Source organism: Osmia lignaria, chromosome 15 (assembly GCF_051020975.1).
Source record: "Osmia lignaria lignaria isolate PbOS001 chromosome 15, iyOsmLign1, whole genome shotgun sequence".
In the NCBI taxonomy this organism is placed as follows: Eukaryota; Metazoa; Arthropoda; class Insecta; order Hymenoptera; family Megachilidae; genus Osmia; species Osmia lignaria.
In genome coordinates, this window is record NC_135046.1 from 10,229,182 (window position 1) to 10,250,836 (window position 21,655).

The 21,655-nt window shown below is 33.7% G+C and overlaps 4 protein-coding genes across 22 annotated transcripts; 2 read left to right on the forward strand and 2 right to left on the reverse strand.

Annotated features, from left to right (window-relative positions):
* Positions 1 to 4,306: 4,306 nt before the first annotated feature.
* On the reverse strand, positions 4,307 to 7,603 carry LOC117600149 (uncharacterized). Of its 13 annotated transcripts, none has more exons than XM_076692488.1 (8): positions 7,464 to 7,603; positions 7,243 to 7,297; positions 6,673 to 6,793; positions 6,050 to 6,353; positions 5,821 to 5,982; positions 5,283 to 5,688; positions 4,593 to 4,915; positions 4,307 to 4,504 (listed from the first exon to the last, which is right to left on the reverse strand). In XM_076692488.1, exons 2-7 carry the CDS (start codon positions 7,289 to 7,291, stop codon positions 4,815 to 4,817), a joined length of 1,143 nt encoding a protein of 380 aa, XP_076548603.1. In that variant the 5' UTR covers positions 7,292 to 7,297; positions 7,464 to 7,603; the 3' UTR covers positions 4,307 to 4,504; positions 4,593 to 4,814. The 13 variants fall into 13 exon arrangements, with proteins under 13 accessions (XP_076548603.1, XP_076548602.1, XP_076548604.1 ...); XM_076692487.1 differs by having other exon boundaries at positions 7,237 to 7,297; XM_076692489.1 differs by lacking the exon at positions 7,464 to 7,603 and adding an exon at positions 4,981 to 5,138 and having other exon boundaries at positions 7,237 to 7,364.
* Arc42 (Activator-recruited cofactor subunit 42) lies at positions 7,518 to 9,825 on the forward strand. Of its 4 annotated transcripts, none has more exons than XM_034315179.2 (5): positions 7,518 to 7,657; positions 7,736 to 7,835; positions 8,436 to 9,103; positions 9,177 to 9,400; positions 9,460 to 9,825. In XM_034315179.2, the coding sequence occupies exons 1-5, from the start codon at positions 7,636 to 7,638 to the stop codon at positions 9,670 to 9,672; spliced, it is 1,227 nt and encodes a 408-aa protein (XP_034171070.2). In that variant the 5' UTR covers positions 7,518 to 7,635; the 3' UTR covers positions 9,673 to 9,825. The 4 variants fall into 4 exon arrangements, with proteins under 4 accessions (XP_034171070.2, XP_034171073.2, XP_034171072.2 ...); XM_034315182.2 differs by having other exon boundaries at positions 7,612 to 7,657; positions 7,736 to 7,831; XM_034315181.2 differs by lacking the exons at positions 7,518 to 7,657; positions 7,736 to 7,835 and adding an exon at positions 8,199 to 8,338.
* Positions 9,826 to 10,830: 1,005 nt separating this feature from the next.
* On the reverse strand, positions 10,831 to 13,519 carry vib (phosphatidylinositol transfer protein vib). The gene is made up of 6 exons (XM_034315198.2): positions 13,301 to 13,519; positions 12,864 to 12,894; positions 12,152 to 12,415; positions 11,988 to 12,065; positions 11,535 to 11,915; positions 10,831 to 11,452 (listed from the first exon to the last, which is right to left on the reverse strand). Exons 1-6 carry the CDS (start codon positions 13,315 to 13,317, stop codon positions 11,408 to 11,410), a joined length of 816 nt encoding a protein of 271 aa, XP_034171089.1. The 5' UTR covers positions 13,318 to 13,519; the 3' UTR covers positions 10,831 to 11,407.
* A 574-nt stretch (positions 13,520 to 14,093) lies between these two features.
* Positions 14,094 to 19,914, forward strand: POSH (SH3 domain containing ring finger posh). Of its 4 annotated transcripts, none has more exons than XM_034315423.2 (13): positions 14,094 to 15,263; positions 15,340 to 15,454; positions 15,542 to 15,640; positions 15,724 to 15,860; positions 15,934 to 16,054; positions 16,143 to 16,472; positions 16,554 to 16,846; positions 16,911 to 17,236; positions 17,300 to 17,496; positions 17,560 to 17,702; positions 18,195 to 18,362; positions 18,892 to 19,005; positions 19,075 to 19,909. In XM_034315423.2, exons 1-13 carry the CDS (start codon positions 14,806 to 14,808, stop codon positions 19,256 to 19,258), a joined length of 2,685 nt encoding a protein of 894 aa, XP_034171314.1. In that variant the 5' UTR covers positions 14,094 to 14,805; the 3' UTR covers positions 19,259 to 19,909. The 4 variants fall into 4 exon arrangements, with proteins under 4 accessions (XP_034171314.1, XP_034171315.1, XP_034171317.1 ...); XM_034315425.2 differs by having other exon boundaries at positions 15,004 to 15,263; positions 15,598 to 15,640; XM_034315424.2 differs by lacking the exon at positions 18,195 to 18,362 and having other exon boundaries at positions 19,075 to 19,914.
* The last annotated feature ends 1,741 nt before the right edge of the window (positions 19,915 to 21,655 follow it).

The window sequence follows — 21,655 nt, forward strand, 5'->3', positions numbered from 1 at the left end:
ATCCAGTAGAATTTGTAATCGCTCAAAGATCTAGTTTGGGTTTTTATTTGTATTTTCTTTTTTTTTTACAATTGTTTCTGTAAACTTAGCGTACGAAAAATCTCTTATTGGACCAGGAGTTTGAACCACCCATCGTAGTACCGTTACCTAATTTTGCACATAATCGTGAAATTTTGTTCATTTTATAGTATCGATCACGATAAATCGCGTGACGACTTAACGAGCAAGAGTTACAGAGCAATGTATACTATGACTATGGACCAAACACCTTCTCGAGAGACCAATTCGGTTATTGAAAATGACGATACGTTTCTCCTGTTTCTGTCGAGACGTTTTAATACGTTTACTTATCTATGCGTCCATTATGACTTCTAGATAAACGATTTACGTACGTAAGTACGTATGTACTAGTGATGAGCGGCCCGACTAGTCGGGTCGGTTCGGAAAACATCGGGCGGGCTTCGGCGGTCGTCCGATTCATCCGTGCAGTCGGGTAGACCGACTATTTCGGAATATTATCTTAATACAAAATTCCATATAAAGCAGATTTTGCGCAAAGATTTTCAGATTTTGAAAGTATTAACAAGTACATGAGAGTTGGGTCGCGGACCGAGGCCCGCGAGAGCTCGTTCGAATCAGGCCGACTGTGCCCGACTGTACCCGACCGAACCCGAAATAGTCAAGCTACCCGACTGCACGCATGTATCGGACGGCCGCCCGAGCCCAGCCGATTTTTTCCGAGCTCGCCCGAGGCTGTAATATCGGATACCCGCGCATCCCTAGTACGTATGTATCTCCGTTGCTTGATAAAACTTCTTCGCTTCTTCTTGTTATTTATCTTCGTTTCGTTCATCCGAATACTAATTCCTCTACTAATCTCTACTTGCAATGAATTTATGTAACGGCTAAAGTTGGTCGTAGGGTAACAGATAGTGATGGGTATTCAAATGATCTATTTCGTAAATTTTCAATCGATTCATTAAGAAAATTCTTGAAACTCTTTTAAATGTAACAACGTGATAGTATCGAAAGCCTTAAGAGTCTCGAAAGTTTTTATAATAAGACTTTCAAGCCTACCAAAACCCGTGTAAACTTTCAGAAATCTTTCATTTCATACGTGTAATCAGCCCATCACTAACGAATAGAGCTATGCTTCCTAACTCAGCCGTAGAGAAAATGTTTCGTTTTATTAACGATTGAAAAATATAACGACGATTCGTATGTTCGTTATATACTCGTAATCTGTAGGATATATATATATTTGTATAATCAGATTTTCAATTCTTTACGAACGAAAGAATTCCGCTAAATCCACGAATTGTAATGCTTGCTCGTCGTGTTCGATGATACGCACGAAATTGCAAGTTCACAGAAGAATGCGTCGATCCTGTCCGACCTGTATTTCGCGCGAACGTCGAGAACTCGATAGTTTGCCTGAATCAAAAACCATGAAAAAAAAAAAAAAGAAAAAATGATAAAAAAGTGACAAAAATAATCTGCCCGAACGAATAAATAATATGCGCTTTCGATACGATTCTTTCGACGATGTTTACCAAACGATTGATTCATCCATTGGACGTAAAAATGTAGGGTCGCGTGTAGTTATCTATCAGCAGCAGAGATTCGTGAAATCGACTTTTAACGAATTCAAAAAAAAAAAGAGAAAAAAAAAAATAATGAAAATGGTATTATGAATTCGATACTGTGCGAACGTTATATATATATATATTATATATTATAGTACAATATTACTAGGATATCTATAATCTTCCATTGATGGTTTTTTCGACAATTCTACAATGCAAACGAAAGACGAATCGTTCTAGCCCTGCTGACTGTAAACGTTCCAATGGATCAACTTGTTCCCCCCTCGATTTTCGCCCCGAATGATCCAGGGGTGCTTTGACTCACGGATAAATGTCGAAATTCCTACGAACCTTTGCTGTTAAAACATATCTAATAGGAAACATTGATTCAGGCGATTAAAGGGAAAAGAATTAAAAAAGAAAAAAGAAAAAACAGAAAAAAAAAGAAAAAAGACTGACGTGACATTTAAGATCTACATGTATACTTAACACGTTCGCTACCGATAATCTGATCGAGCTCGATCGACGAGGGATTAATCGATACGGTGAGAAATTGAAAATCGATGAAAACAGAGGGAGGACGAATTTTGATTGAATCTGACAAAAATCGAGAGCACCGTTCAGATGGTAGCGCACGTGTTAAACCGATATATTACTTAGAGGATCTGTAATCGTTCATCTTTCATCTCTTAAACGTTTTCGTTTCCTTTTCTTCTCTTTCACCGTTGTTTCATTAGCGATTGCAACAAAGCACGTAGTGAAACGGGTTGAAAGCAATTCGTAAACGGGACGTACACGAGGAGGGAAAGAAAGAAAGAAAGATATCAGGAATCACTGTAAAACGTAGCTGCATTGATTATGTACAGGATGTTACAAGAACAGATGTAACCTGAGAATTCCTGCTGGCAAAGGAAATCGATGAAGTTTAAGATCGCAGAATGGATTACCTTTGTCAGAAGGAATTAACAATTACAGCAGGCCTGTCTAATTAGCAAAAGAGCCACTGCTCCCACTCTTACCGCTTCAGACTTCCCCCACCATCCAGTAGTGTCAGTAGTGGGGCAAATATTGGAAGAGTCGGGAAACCAACTGGAGGAGTGGGGGAAACCGAGCGCGAGTTGCGTAGTGGGGGAAGCCGAGCGCGAGCTGCGTAGTGGGGGAAGCCGAGCGCGAGTTGCGTAGTGGGGAAAGCCGAACGCGAGCTGTGTGGTGGGGGAAGGAGCTACGAGTGGCTCGCGGACCGCAGGTTAGACAGGTGTGGCATACCTGCTCCGTAATAAGCAACTGTTTGGTCCCGAACGCGTTGCTTATTCCGAGGCAATACTGTAAGTACCCTTTTCACCGAGAGCATCTTTTTTTAGAAACATCCTGTACAAAAGAAAGAGAAACACGTTGGAAAAGTAAGAACTTTCATCTATTATCGTTAGATGTTAGATGTATCGTAAGAAAAACGCAAGTAGTCTTAATGGAAAAGCAAACAAAAGTAAAGGCGAGAGAGTAAAAGAAAAAAAAAAATAAGAATCATCTACAAGTGTGTCTCGCAACGTCGAAAACTTAATTTCTGTCTCTTCTCCTTGCGATCAGACCAAAAATCTTCTTAGGAGATAATAATTTAAACAACAGGAACAATAAACTGACGCAATGCAACGGTCGAACAATGATTAAGAGCTAACGGATAAAATATTTAGAATCAAATGTTTTTATTTAAACGTTCACCGAGAGCGAAGATACGGCAAAATAATAATTGTATAAAAAACCGTGGCGATCAAAGCAAGCGCAGACTGAACGTAAATTAAACGCCGTAAGAAATTCAAACGAAACTATGATCGACGTATAAGGAAACCAAAAATAAAAAAAGTGTAAAAGGGGAAAAAACAAGAGAAAATGAAATTCTCTTTGAATATCCGGAGATCATTTCGTTCGTCGTCGACGCTCATTTTTGTGTAGGTATCTCACTTGTATATTGTCATTAATTATAAATTTAGTCGTTGAATGGATTCGTATAAAAAAAACTAAAAAAAAAAATCTTTTGATACCGCGACAGCTAATGCAAACACGAATAGCAAATGCTGAGGATGATACGTATGCGAACGAATATCCTAAATAAAAAAAAATAAAAAATGAAAAAAACGATCGAGATGGATCATTGATCCTTCATTGGCGAATGAAAAGACCGTCTGAAGCGTACGATAAAATTCTTTTGATTCGATCAAGAAAAAACTGGAATAATAAGGGTGTTAGGTCTGAAAAACGAAAATTCTCTTTCAGAAAAGTGTTTTCCACATCCTAAGGGAAATAGACGTACACGCGCGTTGTTTCGATCTAGATAACGGTTAGCTAAATAATACACGATATCCCAACAGCTGTTAGCAACGAGCATTAATCTCATACAAGAATTAAAAAACCCCGTTCGAAATTGTAGACACTTTGTTCCATGAAAACACTTTACGGAGAGACAGAAGAAGAAGAAGAAGTATAAAAGAGAAAGAATGTGCATGCGCACGAATGTATATAATGTATAATGAACGAACGAACGAATGAATGAAAGACAAGTAGGAAAGGGTCAAAAGAAAAAACAGAAGGTTGAGAAAAAAGTGTAAGACGGAACCAGCAAGAGGACGAACTTTTGATGATGTTAGTAGCTAGGCGCCAATTAATGTCATTCTTTCTCTTGCATCAATACCCTAAGATTGTATAAACCAGATGGTAGCGCAAAAAGGAAAAAAAAAAAATAACAGAAATTGATTATATACACTCATACAACTTTTAATAATAACAAATTACCGCATCGATTAAGCATGTCGAATCGCCAGCTACGTTTGTTATCGAGTAATCTTGCGCTTTGTTTTTTCTATGGATCGGTGCATAACAATCTACTCCTTGTTAGCCCAACTGAAATATCAGCAAAAAAAAACCTGCTACACAGAAGAAAAAAAAAATCAACAAAAAATCACAATGTTATTATAAACAATTAATTAATAAAAAACGAATCTTGTTTGTTGTTACTTTTTGGTATCCTGATCATGATCCTTTTCGTTATATTAGACTGAACGCTTCATAAAAATAAGTCTGTATAAGAATTGGATGATTAATTGTACTTTATTTAATGCGTCCTATCACTCTATAGAATGAGTGTGTATAGGCATACTTATAATGACGCAATACACAAATCTTGAATATCAAAGACTAGTACAATATTACGAAAGGAAATAAACAATGATCGGACGTCTATGGATCCTCTTCCCAGACGGTCTCAGTTAAGATAGCAATGTTGTCCAATCCTCTCATTGGCGCGTACTCCAGAGTCCACATAAAAGTGGTAAATACAACTAAAATTAATAAAAATCTGTTGTATTAATCACTTTGATAATCTATTTTTATATTTTTAAATTACCCGCGTACAGTGGCGGCTCGCGTATAGGCACTGTAGAACTGCAGCACCCCTATTTCCACTTGATATTATCGATAACATTTAATATAATTTTTTTCTTTAATTCTTTCTTTATACTTGTACAATATATAATCCTTAAGCTTAATGTCAGTAGTCATCCCCTAGTTTATGAAAAAGATTTGTTTTTTAAAATAAAGGCTACAAATTTTCTGGAGCAGCACCCCCACTAATTTTAGTTACGAGCCGCCACTGCCCGCGTAGTAAAATATACTATATTTACTATAGAATGAGACGAGACGACTTACGCATTTCACCTTGATGCAGATCTGCTATTAACTCTGGACAAGAGCTATTGCAAGGATTGATAGGAGTCAAACGAAGTTGCGTAGCTCCTCGCAACTGAGCCAGGGCAATGAGACCAGTATCTAGTTCAACCTTTTTATAACTTGGACTATTATAATCCGACGACATAAGTACCCAGTTGAAATGCGCCGGTGAGACTGTACTCGAAAGGAAGTACGGACGTTGGTAATACTTTCGCAGCACTTTTACCGCATTGATCTCGCAGTTTTGCCAATGAACAAACCACTTAGCGACCTCTGGGGAATGTACTCGGCGCAAAAATGCTGCCAAATCGGACGAACCAGTTCTTAAGTTTGAGGTCAAAGCGCAGGGTACCGTTTCCATTAATCGCTCGTTCTCCAAGTAGAGCTATTTATATGAAAAATCAATTATTTTCCAACTAATATGCTTAATTTATTTTTTCAAAAATGTAAAGTAACATAAAAGTAATACTACTTGGAGTACATATATCTTTTTACCTATTGCTATGCTTCTACCTACATGAGTAATGTTATCAAACCAGAAATAATCTGTATTCATGACTGCCCAAGAATCCATTGCATCTGTAATAATTGCAGGTGCATCACGGCTTAAATAGTTATCAACTAGATTGCGGTATCTCACATCTGACAAGCGATCTATAGTTTCCAAAGCCTCACAAGTCTGAAAATATAATTAATTATCAAACTGAATACTATTTCATCTATGAAAAGTACATATTGATAAATACCACACAATCTTCTTCTGTTATCATATAATCATTATAGAAGGGATTGTTGATCATACAATTTTCATAGTATAAAGGTTGCCAATTCCAAATTGGTAAAACTTTGATCAATAAGAGACGACTGATTGCAGTAAAATGTGTTCCAACAAAATCAAGTTGTGCTGCTAAACAAGCCAATGTACCAAGAACTATCAGCACAATTGTACCACGGAAGACAAGTTGCAACCAAGAACGCCGCATTGCAGCTACCAATGGTTGACAAATAATGTCCATCTCCTCTTCTGTAAAGCCTGCCTGCTGGCAATACCTACAAAATTCAGTTTTAATTGTTCATCCTTATGACTATCATCATTTTTGCAACACAAAAAGTAAAAGAAAATATAATACCATAACATGCCGATCAACTTTCAACACTGCATTTTTATTTTATAATATAATATATAAAGAAATTAAAATAATTCTTATAAATTGATTGAAACATTGCAAAATATCTGAAACATAGAAAAAAAAATGTAAAAATCCTTTCTAGATGAAACCATAAATTCTGGTAAATAAACATGAAATTACAAATATTACAGAAATAAGAAAGAATACAATGATATTTAAAATAAGAAATGCAAATTTACTTATAAAATGCGTTCAACTCGTCGTCTATCAATCGTAGCTTTTCCGAATGGGTCATTTCTTGCTGTTCTTTTACATAACTTTTGCGTGGTTGTTTAATGCATTTGCTACTCGACATCACGGCTTTTTAATAGAATATAAACTCGTCAAAGTTATACGTATTCAATTAAAATATTCACTGTGCGAAACTGAAGGGACAAACCAGTTATTATCGAACAGAAATGCTGCGCCGCGAATGTGCGCATGCACATTTTAAGATTATCCACAGGAACATATTGATTGTTACCGTCGCTGTTGAAGATACCGCGGGAAAATAGTTGTACTTTTTTCTATTCAGAATTTGTATGCGAGAATTTATGAAATTTCATATGCTTTTAGCCGATAAAAAAATTGTCTTTTAAAAATAAGATTATTGGTTTGAAAATTTAAATATAGTCAATTTGAGATATCTTTAATACGGACAAAAAACTATTACAGCTATTAATATTAATAAACTAGACATTGAAACTTTTTATTTTAAAAATAATTCTGTTTCGTAGATCTCACATAATACGAGTTTTATTTACTTATACCGCATTGTGACCAGATGCAACCAGATGCTATCGCAAAGTTTACTCGCATCCGTATCTGTAGATAACAGAGGTGCCCAGTTAGGCGTCCGCATTTTTGCCCACAAGAGTCCGTCGAAGTTTTCACGCATGTGGAATCGCGGCATTACAATCATGGATTCGGAATGACAAATGACGTTCGAATTGACCGCCGCATTCGCATGTACAAAATATAGGTATCCTACTCGCACTTATCTCCTCTCCTTCCTTCGGTTGAATTCGCAGAAGTCATCTCCTCCATTTAAGCGTCCGTATTCGGTCCCAAGTGTAAGTGGGCATCTATGTAGTACATAGTACATACAATATTAATAAACGTTGAAGAGTTTTGAGAGTTTATTGTTCTCACAGTTGATCAAAATGTACAAAATCAGATTATTTGGTAAGTTTCTATACAAAAAATACATGTTCATGTATAAAACAAAACTGTTGATATAATTTTCTTTGTTTATTCAATAAGGAACACAAAATGTATCTACTGCATTTAATATTGTTACTCGAAATATTACTGCTCTTTCTATGCTACCGGAGACACATGTAATGCTTCAAAAGACATGCAAGTACTTATTATTTTTTTTTTTTAATTATAATTTGTAATTCCACATGGTGCCCACTTAAGCGTTCACAGTCAGGACCGAATACGGACGCTTAACCCCTTGCACTATTTTGACGAGTCTGACTCGTAATCGAGATTTCGAACTAGTCTCTCTCGCACTCTGTCGCAAAATATCATGTTTCAAAGTTCCGACACTCTGTCTGCGCCGCTTCGGCTCCTATCCTCACCATTCGGGCGCCCGTGTTTGGCCTGGCTTTTTCCGAGTTTCAGCATAGTGCAAAGGGTTAAATGGGAAGGTGACTTCTGCGAATTCAACCGAAGAAAGGAGAGGAGATGAGTTCGAGTAGGATACCTATATTCTATACATGCGAATGCGGCGGTCAATTCGAACGTCATTTGTTATTCCGAATCCGTGATTGTAAAGCTACGATTCCACATGCGTGAAAGCTTCGGCATGTGTGGAACTTCTGTTTCCAAGAACTGGTGGGGATAGCGACGGACTCTTATGTGGGCAAAAATTGCGGACGCCTAACTGGGCACCTCTGTACATACATCATTTTCCTTCCCTATAAGGAATTGTATAATTATGCAAATATTTTTGTAGAGACTTTGCCGAAGGAGAATTAAAGCCAATAGCTGCAGAAATTGATAAGAAACATCTTTATCCAAAAGATCAGATACAAAAGATGGGAGAATTAGGTTTAATGAGCATAGCAGTCCCTGAAAGTTTAGGTGGCACCGGGCTTGATTATTTGGCATATGCTATTGCACTGGAAGAAATATCCAGAGGTTGTGCCAGTGCAGGAGTTATAATGAGTGTAAATAATTCCCTGTATTTGGGACCAATAGAAAAGTTTGGCAGTAAGAATCAGAAAGAAAAATATGTTACTCCTTTTACAACTGGTATAAAAATTGGATGTTTTGCCCTTAGCGAGCCTGGTAATGGTAGTGATGCAGGTGCTGCTTCTACTACTGCCACAAAAAATGGAATTAATTATATAATAAACGGTACAAAGTCATGGATAACAAATGCATATGAATCAGATGCAGCTGTTGTATTTGCCACCACTGATAAATCCAAAAAGCATAAAGGCATAAGTGCTTTTATTGTTGATAAGCCAATGAAAGGTTTTGCTGTTGGTAAAAAAGAGGATAAATTGGGTATTCGTGGTAGCAGCACCTGTTCATTATACTTTGAAGATTGTGAATTGCCAGATGACAATTTGTTAGGAGAACCAGGGATGGGTTTTAAAATAGCAATGATGACTTTAGGTATGGAGCAAATAAATATACGTGTATAAATGCAACATTTGAAAGTATAGTAATTAAATTATATGATTTCTAGATTCTGGCAGGATAGGTATTGCTGCCCAGGCTTTAGGTATAGCTCAAGCGTCGCTCGATTGTGCAATTGAGTATGCATCAAAACGACAAGCATTTGGTAACCCTATTATCAAGTTACAGGCAATTCAGCAAAAAATTGCTGATATGGCACTGAAATTAGAAAGTTCAAGATTATTAACATGGCGTGCAGCTATGCTCAAAGACAATGGCAAACCGTTTACAAAGGTATAATGAAAATATGATTATACGAGAGTAAATAATGCCTGATGACCTTTTGTTTGTAGGAAGCTGCCATGGCAAAGTTGTCGGCATCCGAGACAGCTACTTTTTGCAGTCATCAGTGTATACAAATTTTAGGTGGGATGGGTTACGTTACCGATATGCCGGCAGAACGTCATTACAGAGATGCACGTATAACTGAAATTTACGAGGGTACTTCAGAAATACAAAGACTGGTTATAGCTGGAAACGTTGTTAAAGAATACAATCTGAACTGAAATTATTAAATGTAACAGATGTAACTATTTTACTAAGATTTTTGTGTACGGGCAAATATTTTTTATACGTTTTCTTCGATTTTTATACATATATAATATATTTTTTCATTATACGAGAAAGAAGTCAATAAATTTTATACGCTATGACTTATAGTTTTATTGGTTTCTTTTTCTCATAATGATATTTTATGACACAAAATATATATGTATATATGTAAGTATGCAAAATACAATTATGCATGTATTCATATATACATATGTTAACTCCTTGGCAGCATTATAGGAATGTCTACCTATGATTCCTACCCTGCTTCTTATGGGGTTATATAGCTAACAGACTGTCTGTTAAAGTAATTCTAACGCATAGAGGTGATAAACACTGCCCACAGTGAGATTTTATTTAAAAATCTCCATTAATATCGAAACCTGACGAGATCGCACATGAAACTTAAATGCTAAAATTCACAACTGAGCAGCATAAATGTCAGATACTCTTTGCACTGCGATCTCGAAAAATTAATAATTACTTTATCTAGATTGCACTTCTAAAACTATCTTAAATGCTACAGAATATATCCTAGTTTAACAGGTAACAATATACATATAATTTGTGCAAACGACAATTACAATTCTTTTTCCAACTATATTTTAATTTAATCATTTTTTTTCTTGCATAAGCGAACATGTTGGATATGATATTATAGTTAGGTTTAATTTGTTTTACAGATATCTATTGGAATGCAAAGAAATATATAGGTATTTATAACATTTCAATTTGAATTTCTTTGTATGCCGTTTTTTTTATATACAATAATGTACCCTTTCAGCATTCACCAACTTTCACAGCTAAGTATTTGTCTCCCTCTTTCTCTGTATGTGCACGTGTAATGTGGGTATGTGTTTGTGTACGTGTATATGTCAGATACTGACTTTACATAATTGTTTTCACAAACCGATGTTAGTGTAATAATTGAAAATTTATCAAGTTGATTTTGATTCAAATGTATTTTTATACCTTTTATTCTTGAATCAAAAATATGTAATATAAGAGAAGTATAACTACTATAAATTACTAATCATCTGTTATTTTATTTCATCTGATAGTAATAGTGAACGTTAGTAAATTACCACAAAATTAGTTTTCATTCGCAAAAGTGCCAAAATACTTTCGTTTAATTTTTTTTTTTGGGGGTTATTGTACATTGTATAACTGGGCTTAAAGAATTGTAGATCATACCATGATGTTCCCTTTCTCAAAGTAAAAACCAATAAGTCTAAAATCAAGCTATAGGTTTATTATCAGACTCGCGATTTCTGTGTTAAGTATTCTTGTTTATATATAGTAAGCATTCTGAACAGCTTATTCATAAATTTTAATATCGAACTACTATGGTGTTAAATAACAGTTACATCTTTTTCCACCTATATTGATTTTTATCGAACTGTACTCTTTTTTTTATATATTTTTACATCATATAGATTAAACTGACTTATCAGTTCTTTCTCTCATTATTGGCTATATTATAATCTTTGACTGTAGATATATTTATCTAAAACGTTTGTAAATGTAAATAAATTAAAATTGTAAGTAATTGTAATAGACACTGAATCTAGACACTTAAGTTCTGGAAATTGTCCCGATCCTGCAGGATCGCCTATGACAAAACGTATGTGAATTTATTTAAGATGTATAAGGAAATTAATTTAACCATTCATAACAGAAGCTGTCAAAGCCTCAATCATCAGCTCGCATACCCCTTACTTCTCCTTGATGTCTTTGCTGAAAAATTTAAATACGTTTTTTTATTAATAATGCGCTGTGATCAATGATCGCATTAATTTAACTTTAAAAAATTATTTACCCTATCCAATTCTTCTTTCGTACTTTCTTCAATTGCTCTAATATCTTCCATACTCAAACCGTACCAACGGTCTATCCAACAAAACACTTGCCTATGAAAATTGGTAAAAAGACGCCTTTCTGCTTTCTGAATAAAACTTTCGACACGGTTTTGTAGACCAAACCATTTAAATTCACAAGTGACTAATTTATAGCATGTCATCACAGGTTGAACATTATTCTTCCATTCTTTACCGACAAGCGGACCCCGGTTTGTTTTTACAGATTTAAATTTTGTTGGATCCTCATCCTCTTTATAATCAGCACTTGCAATTGGATCATTCGCAATATCTATATGTACCACTTCTCTCATTTTTAACTTATCAGGAGGTAATTCATGAACCTACAAATTAAGAAATGAGAAATATAAAGCACATTATTAGAATTATGTACTTTTTAAAATTGTTATACATACATTATGTTGATTTCCAACATCATCGATGTGAAATGATTCTATCATAATTACAAAATTTTCCTTCATGTATCCAGGATTCTGTACAGAAAATAATAAGGTGTAAATATACAAAATAGAAAATTACAAAAAAACAAGGAATATTCATATCATCAGATTATACTTACGGTTATAACAGTTTTGCAATAAGGATAAGCATTCCAAGCTTCTTCATGAATTTCCAAGGAGTTCTTTGGCAGCATAATACGGATAAAAGCAGGCACTTTACTAGCTAAATGATAAATCTTGTACGTGTATTGACCTGAAGAATATTTTCCACCAAGCAAAGGATAATCTGTGAATGGCTCATTTTTTAGCACTTCTATACCCTCTCCACCGCCAGTATTATTTTTACTGGCTTCTGCTACAGAGTACAGCTGAGCCACTTGATACTGCCATAAAGCAAATCACATTTTATGATACATTATACGCATTATTATAAACTAATGATAATATAAATTCATTAAAGTAAGCAAAATTTACAAAACACAGAAGCTAACAATAATGAATATATGAATATCTAAAGTAATAATTAAAAATCAAATTTGATGGAATTAGATAAAAGAAAAACATTTATTACATCACAACAGTGACTGAAGATAAATGTGATAAAATTAATGATCTGACAATATCTTAGACATGATGAACGTAAAATTCAAAACATAACATTGAAATTAAACACATGCTTCAAAATAAATGTCAATTAAATGAGTTGCAAATTTTGCCAATTACACTGCACTGATGTAAAGCTAATCTCAGTTAGTTTTTCTTTTTCTAATGAAACAACACATTTCAAAATGGGTCATTATAATAAGACCTTGCTGTTTATCAAATACATACCTCTTCAACTGTAAGAGGCAAAGTGACACGGCTGTAACAAAAGAAATAAATAAAATACATTTATGATCTATCAGTTAAATAAATGAAAAAAGAAAGATTTACATATCTATAAGTAATGGCCTTGAGTACACTCAAGTATGAAATTAAGTATTATTCACCAGGTACCAAGAATCGAGTGATAGATAATAACGTAAATCGAACGATCATTTTGAGTAGACTTATTTATCAGTTGAAACGAAAATAAAATTGTTCACGTCATAACAAAATTTCGGTTACACGGATGGCAAGGGATGAAAGAGCATCCCTCTTTACCCCTCCAATCCCACCCGCTGTTAAAGATTAGTAACCATATCCAGAGAATCGGTTTTAAATGTACGACCAGTAACCATCTCCCGCGTTACATTAAAGAAAATATGAAAAAAATCATAATAACTTACAATTCTTTGATAAGCATTTTAACGAGCAGAGCACATGGGCTGTAGTAATTTCAGTGCGACCACACAGAACAACCCTTGCTTTAGCAAATTCACTCGTGTTATCTCAACCCGCAGTCATACGCATACAACGGCGCCGACTTCTCAACCGACTGGCACACACTTGAATCACTGAGAGACACCAGACAGCCGCACAACTACCAAAAAGCACATATACTTGCGCACACGTGTACATCAAATTTCCCCACTCTTATCTCACAGGCACTTTGCAAATGACGTCATGCTTATATGCAATTTAGTCCGCATGCGCACTTATCATCAACCAAGTTTGCAATTATCTAGTCTGGGGATTTTGAGTAGAATTTTTTGCACAAAAGTGTCAATTATATAAAGTATTGTTACTTATTTATTCCTCATATAACACAATTTATTTATGCAGTACTAACTCCACTTAAATTGTATTAAAAACTTGCTGTTTATATAAAAACAATACTTTTAATGAAAATTGATAACAGAATTCTATAACAAATCATAAGCGTTAATAATTAATACGCTGTTTTTAGTTGCTACAGTATTTAATATATGATTGTTATATAATAAACTTAATTACATAATAACTTAATAAGGAGGTATTAGAATGCAACATATTATTATTTTCAAAAATAGATGATCATTTTGAATGGCTAATTTTTATCTGAATATAATCTATATCAAACTAGTATAATTACTAATATTAAGTTAGTAACACTGTATACTGGCAATATTCAAGTTGTTGAGTGTTTCTAGATGCACACCTTGCAGTCGCATCTATAAAATATAAGATCAGCGATCCTTTTATAAGTGCTATACCTGCAATTTTATGAAAAGTTTAATTCATTCAATTTCAACGAAAATTCAAGCGTTTCTCTAAGGTTCATTCAAATAATAACGATATATTGTTTATATTTATAATTTATCACATGCAAGTATATACATTTTATTCGTTTATATTAAACATTTCTTCATAGTGACATTTTTAGTTGCACAATATATGCATACAAAAGTAGGTGTGTATGTGTATCGTGTAACAGTGTTGGCTTGTTTTAAAATCGACTGTAATCGACGAGGTCCGATTGATCGATATGCTTCTGTATGTGTGTGACGAAATGTACTGAAATGACAGCGCGCATACTGACGCGCCTTAGAATATTTCGTTTGCGAAGAATGAAAAGATGGAAGAGTAGTTGGAAAGTTACAAAAAAGATCAAGTAACATGTCTATGAATTCTTATGCGTGCTGGGCTTATCGGTGGACTATTACGCTGATCTGAGTTTTGGTGTTTCCTGTTGTATAGTCGTGAAGTACGTCAGGTGTATGGCAATTTGTGGGAGCACCAAAACCAGGACGCGTGGGAAGATCCGAGAAGCAGGAAGAAGTACGTTCCACATAAACGGAAATAAACGAGAAGATTAAAGAAAAAAAAAAACAAACGCAAGACCGAAAGTGAACGTTTGAAACCAAAAGTCAGAATGGACGAATGTACTCTGAATGATTTGTTAGAATGCTCGGTGTGTCTCGAGCGACTAGATACATCGAGCAAAGTACTTCCCTGCCAACATACTTTTTGTAAAAAATGTTTGGAGGAAATAGTCAATACTCATCGCGAATTGCGTTGCCCCGAATGTCGCGTTTTAGTTGATGCTAAAGTGGACGATTTACCTCCAAATGTATTGCTTATGCGCATTCTAGAAGGAATGCGCAATGCTGCTCCTAAATCAACAAAAACTGTAACTAAAAGTAATTCAGGATCTCAAAGACTTTTTGGCGGTCATCAGATTACATCAACTACCAGTGTAACTACTAATCCTACTCCTAATGCGTTCACAAGCGAACCAATTCGACATGCAAGTGCTACAGCTAAACAAGTTCAACTACACAGTCAAACGTATGGCAGAGCAATTTACGATTACATGTCTAAAGTTCCAGGGTAATTTTATGATCCCCTTAAACATTGTTCCATTCATTCTTGGAACCATTATTTCATTAATTACTTTATGTTTCAGGGATTTATCTTTTAAGAAGGGTGACATTGTTATCCTTCGTAAAAAAATTGATAACAACTGGTATTTCGGAGAAAGTGCTAACAGTCATGGAGTTTTCCCTCTATCTTATATTCAGGTATTTAAAAATATCTCAGAGCTTCAATAAAACAAAAGAACATTAAAAGTATTCTATTAATATAATAAGTTTACATTAATGTCATAGGTAATGACACCATTAACACCACATGTACCTCAGTGCAAAGCTCTCTATGATTTTAGAATGACTAATGATGATGAAGATGGTTGTCTTACGTTTAATAAGGTATCCAAATGTATCCTTATATATTTATTTTTTCATAATTTGTAAGAAATACTTTAGAATTTCTTCAAGAAATATTTTTACAGGGTGAAGTGATTAGTGTTATTAGAAGAGTTGATGAAAATTGGGCGGAAGGCAAGCTTTTGGATAGAATTGGCATATTTCCATTGGCATTTGTAGAACTGAACAGTGTAGCACGAGCGTTAATGAAACTTTCAACAAAGTAATTTTATCATTTATGCTGTAAACATAATATTTCAATTTTAAATTGATCTAATTATATTCTTTTTAACCAGCACTCAGCCGGGTCCATCGAGAGTAGCACCTCCTACTCCAACAAACGAAGAAACTACCCCCTTAATACCGACCGACCATTCCCGTAACATACAACAGAATCTACGACGGCCCTTACTTGTGGTATTACAGCTTATTTATTAATTTTTTAATTTGTATAAGTTGAAATCACTCTTTCGATATATATTAAGACAAATGTATCTTTTAACAGGGACAAATGAATCCTTTAACAGTTTCTGACACAATTTCAAACGTGTCATCGGGCGGTAGTTCTTCAACTACAACTTCGAATACTCCGAATAGTTCTACTACATCTAGCAGTTCTAGTACTGCCCCAAGTAGTCCCAGTAGCCCGGCAACATCTCCTCCCGCAGTTGGAAATAGACATAACGTTAAGCGTCACAGCTTTACTGCTATCAATACTGGTCATCAGACTCATCCACATCATAGACACAGCGCCGAAATACTTAGCCCTCCGGTAGATAATGCTGTTGGTAGCAGCAATAATGGTTGCAACAACGATTCATTTTCTCCTGCACAGGTGTTAACTTATTCTTTTTCGTGATAGCAATACCTGGAATCTTTGAATATATATTTACATTGTATTATCTTTTTTTTTTAGATCAGTACCAGTGCTGCAGATCACAATCTCCGGCATAGACGAAGCGGTAGCAGCGATCTCGCTCTTGCACAAGCATCGCAAAGTTTATCCTCTACTACACCTGGAAACTCTAATTTACCAGCAGCATATATAGCACTGTATCCGTATAAACCTCAGAAAGCAGATGAACTAGAGTTAAGAAAAGGTGGCATTTATATGGTAACAGAACGTTGTCAAGATGGATGGTTCAAGGGGACTTCGAATCGTACACAAAAGTGTGGAGTCTTTCCTGGAAACTATGTTGCACCTGCTAAGTATGTAAAATATTTATAGTATAAATATGTAATTTCTCGTTTTTAAATTATAACATTTTTATAGATGTCAACGCGGCTTATGCCGAGGATCGCCAAGTACAGGACAGCAACAAAATTTTTCATCATCAACGAGTCAAAATAATACCGAGTCACGAATGACTGTGACATATACCAAAAATAAAGGACCTGCTCCTCAACCTTATAATCCACGTACATTGTTACCTCCAGAATTGCCACCACGAGCTATTAGTCCATCCTCGGTGGTGTCATCATCTTGGCACGGTCAAAGTCAAACGCAGAGTCAAGAAAATGGCCCATCGCGGTGTAACGAACAAAATCCTGTTAATCCTCTTGGACGTAGTCACAGCGCTGTGATGTCATCAAATATCTGTATGTAATAATTATTTAAAACGTACTGGTTCAGTATGTGTAAAGTGTGTTTCTGCGTTTCAGCTTCTCCTGGTAAACAGGTAACTTTGCCGCAATCGTTAACCACCACAACTACTATCGCTGGTATCAGCAATAGTGCCACTGCCACTGCCACCGCCTCTTCCATCACCAATGAAATGAATAAAAGTCCGAACAATACTTTACGCGCAGTTGCTTCTCCTTCCGCTGGATCTGTTATTGCATCCAAAAATACTGAGAAGGTATATTCACATGTTTTTATTTTATTCGTACCAGCGAGTAATTATAACAATTTCAAATTTTAGCAAAAAGAAAAGAAAGATAAGTGCGTTTCCTTGATGCGTCGACTAACGAATATCAAAAAATCCAAGTCACCACCTCCTACTACATATTCAATGGATAATCCTGTCTTCGATGACGGTAACTCCATCAACCCAGTACACGTTCGGTAAGATTTTTTTTCTTCTATTATTACAACAATGAAAAAAAACTTGTGCTTTATGCAATTGTAATCTGTTAATTCAACGCGTTAAAGTTATGCTACAATTAAAGTATTAAAATAGAATAATTCTGAATAATCTGCATGTTAATGGCATACTTGATGTTTTATTAACAAGCCGCATGTTTCGTTATTCAGAATCATTTACATGTTCATGTACTTACATGTAAAATATGTGTACTGTTGTATATGTACTCTTATTATGTGTTACATAACTATTAAAATCACTGCATGATTTTTAGTATTAGCCACACAGATATAATTGAAGAAGTCAATTATACATAGTATGCAAAATAGTGTAACTTCTTAATTGTTTCTCTTATTCACTTCCTATTTTTTTTCTTTTTTTTTTTTTGTTTTTGTTTAATGCAATGCGAACTGCACGTGTTGAATTATTTGTCTAATTCTACACGGGGGGTGGGTGGGTATATTTAAAATTAGATCGGGATCTTGTCCAAGTCAGTTGCTACAGGTGGGAGCTACACAGGAATTAAATGCTTCAAACAACCATCATCGTTTGTGTCCAGGCACTGTGCAGGGACACGTCACGTCTTCACAAAGACTTAAATACAAGGAGAGACCATCTTTATCGGTCTCAATCTTCCAGAGGTTAGTTGTTATTTATAAATATCAAATACATGGTTGACGAGCAGAATAAGTGAAAAAAATTAACGATTACAATAAAAAAAATTATCTAGCTTAATATATCTATCCAGCTGATACGTAAAATAGAAGTTGTTTGTTATCTTTTATTCAAATAACCTGTGTGTAATAATTGTGTGATGTACATGTCTAATCATATTAACATTTATAATTACATATATATATATATATATATATATATATATATATATATATAATCTTGCTATACATAGGTAAGTATGTTAATGAAACTTTAGAAACATTAAAATTGCACAGTTACATTGATAGCATTAAAGTGTTAGATTTTGTGCCTGTTGTATGTATGTACTTAGTTTCACAGCTACTGTTATTTGTTTTGTTTTTTTCTTTTCAATTGTATATTTTCATTGCATGTTAAATACACATGCGTTTAACGTATAACTATTGTATATAGTTATTAAATATTCGTAACGAGTTAAAAGACATCTTGATTTTCGTTTATTCTTATCATTAACAGATCCAACGAATCTGGTGGAATGGCGTGTACACCGGTAGGAAACCATCACCGTAAAAGTAACTCTTTAGATGCTGGTATGGGAAAACAAATAAAGCAACAACCTTCTCGTGAACGGTATGATATATATTTAATTTTTATTATATTCTTTATTGATTTTCAATTAATTGAAATTTATTTTTTCAGAGAACGAGTATATAGATTCCGTTGTATTGTGCCATATCCGCCTAACAGTGAATTTGAATTAGAACTTCGAGTGGGAGACATTATTTATGTACATAAAAAGCGTGATGATGGCTGGTATAAGGGTACTCAGCAAAGAACTGGTCGTACAGGACTTTTCCCAGCAAGTTTCGTCGAAGCCTTCTGAGATACAGCTCAAAATCATCTGGTATTAGAGACTTGTATATAACTTCGCACAACTTGAAAGTGACTTATGATAAAGTTACTTTGTAAGCTTATTAATGATATAATCGATACGAGGGTAAGTAAGAAGAGTACGATTCAAATTGTGTAACTAATTTACACTTCAGTGCACTGAACTTACACTTATATACTATATGTAGTAAGTTTCCATAATTTTTTGTTATAATTATAACAACAAGAAAAATTGTTTAAATCATATAACGCATTAAGCATATTGAAATTCTTCAACGTGCATACTGCCAATTGTTAAGAGAAGAAAAGATTAAACAAAGTACGGAATTGTACTTTGTCAATACTGCCATTTGAACAAAAATATTAAAAATAATGTAATACTCTCTATTGTTCTTATTAGTATAAAATCAGCTTCATTAGTTAAAGTGTACCTAAAGAATCTTTGTTCATATGTACTAGTATCTTGAGAACAAAATGGGTAAAACGGCATTATTTTTACATAATTTGAAATGTTATCGAATTACGTATTATTATTGCATATATTTTTACTGATTTTGTGCAACACATTTTTTGTTTCACAAAAATTTTATGAACAAAATAGCATATTATAGTTAAGGTTTTGTTCAAATCTTACTAAGTTGTTGTTTTTCAAAGATATGTAGACAATATTTTGTGATATAAAATTGTATAAATTTTTAATAATTTTACCATTTTACTGTTTTTTTTTTTTGTGTCTTAATGTGGTCAGCTTTGAGAAATATTTTTTTACAAATATATGCTTCGTCTTAATATTTATGATTAAAAGTATGCATATAAAATATTTTCTTGGGGGTAAGTTAATTGTTAACATCCCTCGTTTTATACAGGAATATGTAAGTTTGAGAAATCATTTTGAATGACATAAAAACGTTTCTATTAAACATGTGGTTGTCAAAGACTGGCCTATATTTTTACATTAGTTAAGTAGTTATCAGCAGAAAAATTAATTATATAATTAATGTTTTTAGTAACATTATCTTTATACTTATACCATACAAATGAACTCTCTTGATTTATGTGGAGACGATGTACATGTTCGTACAGAATAACAAATTACATCGTTAAAAGCCAATTTCATGTAATTATATAATTATAGGGAATTATAAGTATCTATTGACGAGCTTCCAGAGGCCGAATAATATCAGTATTTAGATGGAAACTTGTTACTTTCCCACATAATGTTATTTACAATCATGCACAAATATCTATAAGTAAGATTTCATATATGTTGACATTTTTATTTTTACACTACAAGTATGTTAATTTTTAACTAATGCTTACCATTCATAGATTACATAAGAATATGTAAAGATAATTATATAATACCATCAGTTTTATAAAATTTAACAAGCATTCATAAGTCTGAACATGTATTGTCCTTCTACATATGTTGTAATTTATTTAATTTATAAATTCATGTTTTATTATGAAAATTTGTTTTATACAAACTAACTATTATACGTGTACGTATATACACAAGCGCACATATGCGCATTCGATGTAGAAATAAGATTATGGAAGAAGAAAAGAATGGTATTACACGGCATGAACCAATGATGCCATTTAATTTTGTTTTACTGTTTCTCTGATAGCAATATATTTTAGTATATTGTTTTCCAACTTTCAATAAATTTGAACTTTACTTTGATTATAAAATAATTCATATTTTATATTTGAAACAAATCCCTTTATTTTTTTTCAATACACAATTTTCTTTTCTTCTTCCTCTGGTACTAAAGAAAGATATGTTTTATCATATTTAGCAATATAAATACACAGTATAAAATGTATTTATATCCTATGTGTTTTATATAATATAAAACTAAGTAATTTATTATTATTAATAACGATAATACCTTATAAAAGGAACATTACTTCATTATAGCAGATAAATTTCAAATAATAATACAACTAGTAATAATATACATTGATGTATGTGGTAATGAAATTTTATCAAAATTTGTAACGTGTATGATTTATTCAGTCGTACATTTTATATGATTTACCTATTTTCGTTTGAAGCATGACATATACATCTAAAAATAAGCAGCATGCAGAATGAGTGTTGCCTATAATTGTAAATAAAATACAATACCACAGCAAAAGCTTAAACATTCTTTATGATATTCTTCTGCAATAAATAGTAAAATCAAAGATATTGTACTCGGTTTTTCATAATATGTATAATTTTTGTACAAGAAAATTTTTGTAATAGCAACATTGTTCAAAAATTAATCATTTGTACACAAGCAATAACTAAATTAATTTTTGTTAAGCATTAATGTAATATTTTTGTCCTTCCATTAGGATAAATACTTTTACCTGTTGATTATTAGTTGTACATATTATT

What these genes read in the sequence shown, in the direction of transcription:
- LOC117600149 (XM_076692487.1), bottom strand. Translation starts at nt 7,291, where the DNA reads ATGCGAGTAAACTTTGCGATAGCATCTGGTTGCATCTGGTCACAATGC. An exon ending in CTGGTCACAATGCGGTATAA is followed by an intron (nt 6,794 to 7,236) that starts GTAAATAAAACT and finishes TCTATTAAAAAG; the next exon opens with CCGTGATGTCGAGTAGCAAA. An exon ending in TCTGCATCAAGGTGAAATGC is followed by an intron (nt 4,916 to 5,282) that starts GTAAGTCGTCTC and finishes TATTAATTTTAG; the next exon opens with TTGTATTTACCACTTTTATG.
- Arc42 (XM_034315179.2), top strand. Translation starts at nt 7,636, where the DNA reads ATGTACAAAATCAGATTATTTG. An exon ending in GTACAAAATCAGATTATTTG is followed by an intron (nt 7,658 to 7,735) that starts GTAAGTTTCTAT and finishes TTATTCAATAAG; the next exon opens with GAACACAAAATGTATCTACT. An exon ending in ATGGCAAACCGTTTACAAAG is followed by an intron (nt 9,401 to 9,459) that starts GTATAATGAAAA and finishes TTTTGTTTGTAG; the next exon opens with GAAGCTGCCATGGCAAAGTT.
- vib (XM_034315198.2), bottom strand. An exon ending in TGCCTCTTACAGTTGAAGAG is followed by an intron (nt 12,416 to 12,863) that starts GTATGTATTTGA and finishes GCTTTATGGCAG; the next exon opens with TATCAAGTGGCTCAGCTGTA. An exon ending in ATGTTGGAAATCAACATAAT is followed by an intron (nt 11,916 to 11,987) that starts GTATGTATAACA and finishes CTTAATTTGTAG; the next exon opens with GTTCATGAATTACCTCCTGA.
- POSH (XM_034315423.2), top strand. Translation starts at nt 14,806, where the DNA reads ATGGACGAATGTACTCTGAATGATTTGTTAGAATGCTCGGTGTGTCTC. An exon ending in TCCCTCTATCTTATATTCAG is followed by an intron (nt 15,455 to 15,541) that starts GTATTTAAAAAT and finishes TTAATGTCATAG; the next exon opens with GTAATGACACCATTAACACC. An exon ending in TGTGATGTCATCAAATATCT is followed by an intron (nt 17,237 to 17,299) that starts GTATGTAATAAT and finishes TCTGCGTTTCAG; the next exon opens with CTTCTCCTGGTAAACAGGTA.